Here is a 2,512-nt window from a genome sequence, read left to right as displayed (position 1 = left end):
TACATATCAGTTAAGGACTGAGAGTCCATCGAGTGGGGAGAAAAAAGATAAGGTGGGATGAATGAAAGTCTAAGATGAGGTAGGTGAGGAGGAGGGGGCCGGTTTGGGAGTTCGAAACTCTTGGATGATGGCTTTGCCTCCTCGGTAAACTACCCATTTCCCTACTGTGCGCGCTTCTCGCATCTTTTGGAGTTCGGTCTTCTTTTGTTTGAGTTGGGTGGGTGTGAGATCTTCGGCAAACCAAATTTTTGTGTCCTTGAGAAGCTTCGATTGCTCAAGGAGCTTGATTCGATCTGCTTTGGTCTTGAAGGTAAGAATTGCATGGTTGGTGCGATGCTCGTGAGCGAGAGTGGTGATTGTTGTTGGATCCCATTGTATCATGCGATCTAAAGACTTGTGGAACTTGGGGTCCTCTTTTCCTTGCCAATCGCTCGGGAGTCTGCCAATGCGGACATTGAGAGCAATAGCATCTTGTCGTTGTTGTTTGCGTAGCGTAGACGCCACATGAACTTCGACTTCGCGAAAAATGACATCCTGTACTTGAGTTATGACCTTCTCTGTGAGGGTGACTTCCGTCTTCGTATTGAGCTCAATTTCCTTTTGTTCCGTCTTCCCCTTGTTGGAGTCCTCCACTGTGGTGAGGCGAGACTCGATGGATGCGAGTCTTTCCTTCAAAGCGTCATTTTCCTTGCGAAGTCTTTCGACTTCATGTGGAAGCCGGGCCATGTTGTTCACCTTTGGGGGTGTTGCCACGACGTCGGCGAATGTGGGCTTCACGCGAGAAGAGGCCCGACTGGCCATGGTGGGCAGTCTCTCAAGAGAAAAAATCACCTTCAAAGGCTTATAATCAACTTTAATTAAAGGAGCTCTCTCTGTGTAGCAGGTCGAGACTCGGGTGAGCAGAGGCTGAGACTGGCGGGCTTCAACATGGGCAAGGCTGAGGCTGAGACTGGCGAGGCTGAGATTGGCCGGGCCTGGGCATGGGCCTAGACTGGCGAGGCTGAGATTGGCTGGGGTGAGCAGGGGCTGAAAGTGACGAGCTCTACAGAGAGCGAGAGTGCACGCGAGCAGAGCTGGGCGGGGTTGCTACTAGAGATGGGGAGCACGGCTCTGTGGCCTCCCCTAGGGCTGCCCCCTCACCCAAGGGAGACCGGAGAGAGAGAGAGAGAGAGAGAGAGAGAGAGAGAGAGAGAGAGAGAGAGAGAGAGAGAGAGAGAGAGATAGTGTACTACATCTCAAGATTACTATTTCACACACTATTTCATCATCAATAAAATTGGGGCTTGTTGCCTAAAAGGCATGAACTATATTTCAAATCTTTTGCCATCCACATGTGGATCACAACACGTAATAGGCTATTATCCCATCTCAAAGTTGAGCCCGCACGCCGTGATCCACAGACTGAGAGAGAGAGAGAGAGAGAGAGAGAGAGAGAGAGAGAGAGAGAGAGAGAGAGAGAGAGAGAGAGAGAGATTCTTTGCATTTTTCTCTTCCAGTAGAATGGCTAGAACCAAGGCAACAGCAAGGAAGGCAGAGAAAGGACTAGGGCTTTCAAAAAAAGCATGTGGAAGGTTTTCTAGCAAGAAGAAAACTTCAGGTAAACCAATGAAGATATTGAAGGGACTAAGAATGAAGAATATTCAAAGAAACATGGGTTTATTTAAGGAGATAAAAAAAGCTTAGGAACGTATTGAGCTTTGTGTCTCTAAACCTCCTTTCCAAAGAGCAGTAAGGCAAATTTGTGAGGAAGCATGTGCTGGTACAATGAGATGGAAAGCTGTTGCCCTGCTCTATCTTCAAGAAGCAGCAGAAGATTTTTTACTGGAGTATTTTAATGATATCACCATTTTTGTTGCTCATGCTCACCGGGTAGCAATTATGGACAAGGACAGTGAGACTCTCAAGAGAGTACGTTGGAGATACAATAAGCTCCTTATCCCTAGGTAATGAGTGTATTGACCCCAAAATGAAAGATATATTGCTAATACCACCAAGCCTTTGGGATCATGGGGTTAAGATTCATGAGGTTACTCATGATGTGAACATCAGAGCCAAAGTTGAGCAAGAAGAAAGACGTCACCTGGAAACAGAGAAATTAAAGAGGATACAATCTACTGTTGCTGATGAAGGGGCCTAGAGGAGAAATTATGGGCAAGTTACCACAAACTTAAATGAAAGAAACAATGACATTTTACATTCCATGAAAGAAGGACTATTAGCAACCATTCTCCTTGCTGATGGTACTAGGCAATTAGTACTGGATTTTGTTGATATTGGGATTTTGAAAGATCCCAATGCACAAATTATAGACTCTATTGTTTATTTATGCCTAAAGTAAGTGCTCTTCTCTACCTTTAAGATCCTTGTTTTTTGGTACTTGGTCTCTAATTAAATTCTTGTTTTTGATTGTAGCTTAATAAAGAGACAGCTCCCTCAAGAAACCCATACTGATATACATGTTTTGGATCCACAGTTGTCTTTGCCATCATGAGCTAGTAACTCAAAACACATG

The 2,512-nt window shown here is 45.3% G+C and overlaps 1 protein-coding gene across 1 annotated transcript; it reads left to right on the top strand.

Annotated features, from left to right (window-relative positions):
* The first annotated feature begins 1,500 nt into the window (after window positions 1–1,500).
* LOC147441551 (uncharacterized) lies at window positions 1,501–2,137 on the top strand. The gene is made up of 3 exons (XM_086483450.1): window positions 1,501–1,597; window positions 1,730–1,943; window positions 2,050–2,137. Exons 1-3 carry the CDS (start codon window positions 1,501–1,503, stop codon window positions 2,135–2,137), a joined length of 399 nt encoding a protein of 132 aa, XP_086339576.1.
* The last annotated feature ends 375 nt before the right edge of the window (window positions 2,138–2,512 follow it).

Source organism: Adiantum capillus-veneris, chromosome 15 (genome assembly GCF_014529385.1).
Source record: "Adiantum capillus-veneris isolate H3 chromosome 15, ASM1452938v2, whole genome shotgun sequence".
NCBI lineage: Eukaryota > Viridiplantae > Streptophyta > Polypodiopsida > Polypodiales > Pteridaceae > Adiantum > Adiantum capillus-veneris.
The sequence above is the reverse complement of the archived record's forward strand: the minus strand, read 5'-3'. Positions and strand labels throughout refer to the sequence as shown.

Excerpts from the sequence above, each read along its gene's own strand:
- LOC147441551 (XM_086483450.1), top strand. The coding sequence starts at position 1,501 with ATGGCTAGAACCAAGGCAACAGCAAGGAAGGCAGAGAAAGGACTAGGG. Across the intron at positions 1,598-1,729 it reads TAGCAAGAAGAAAACTTCAG|TAAGGCAAATTTGTGAGGAA; the intron begins GTAAACCAATGA and ends TCCAAAGAGCAG. Across the intron at positions 1,944-2,049 it reads AATAAGCTCCTTATCCCTAG|AGCCAAAGTTGAGCAAGAAG; the intron begins GTAATGAGTGTA and ends TGTGAACATCAG.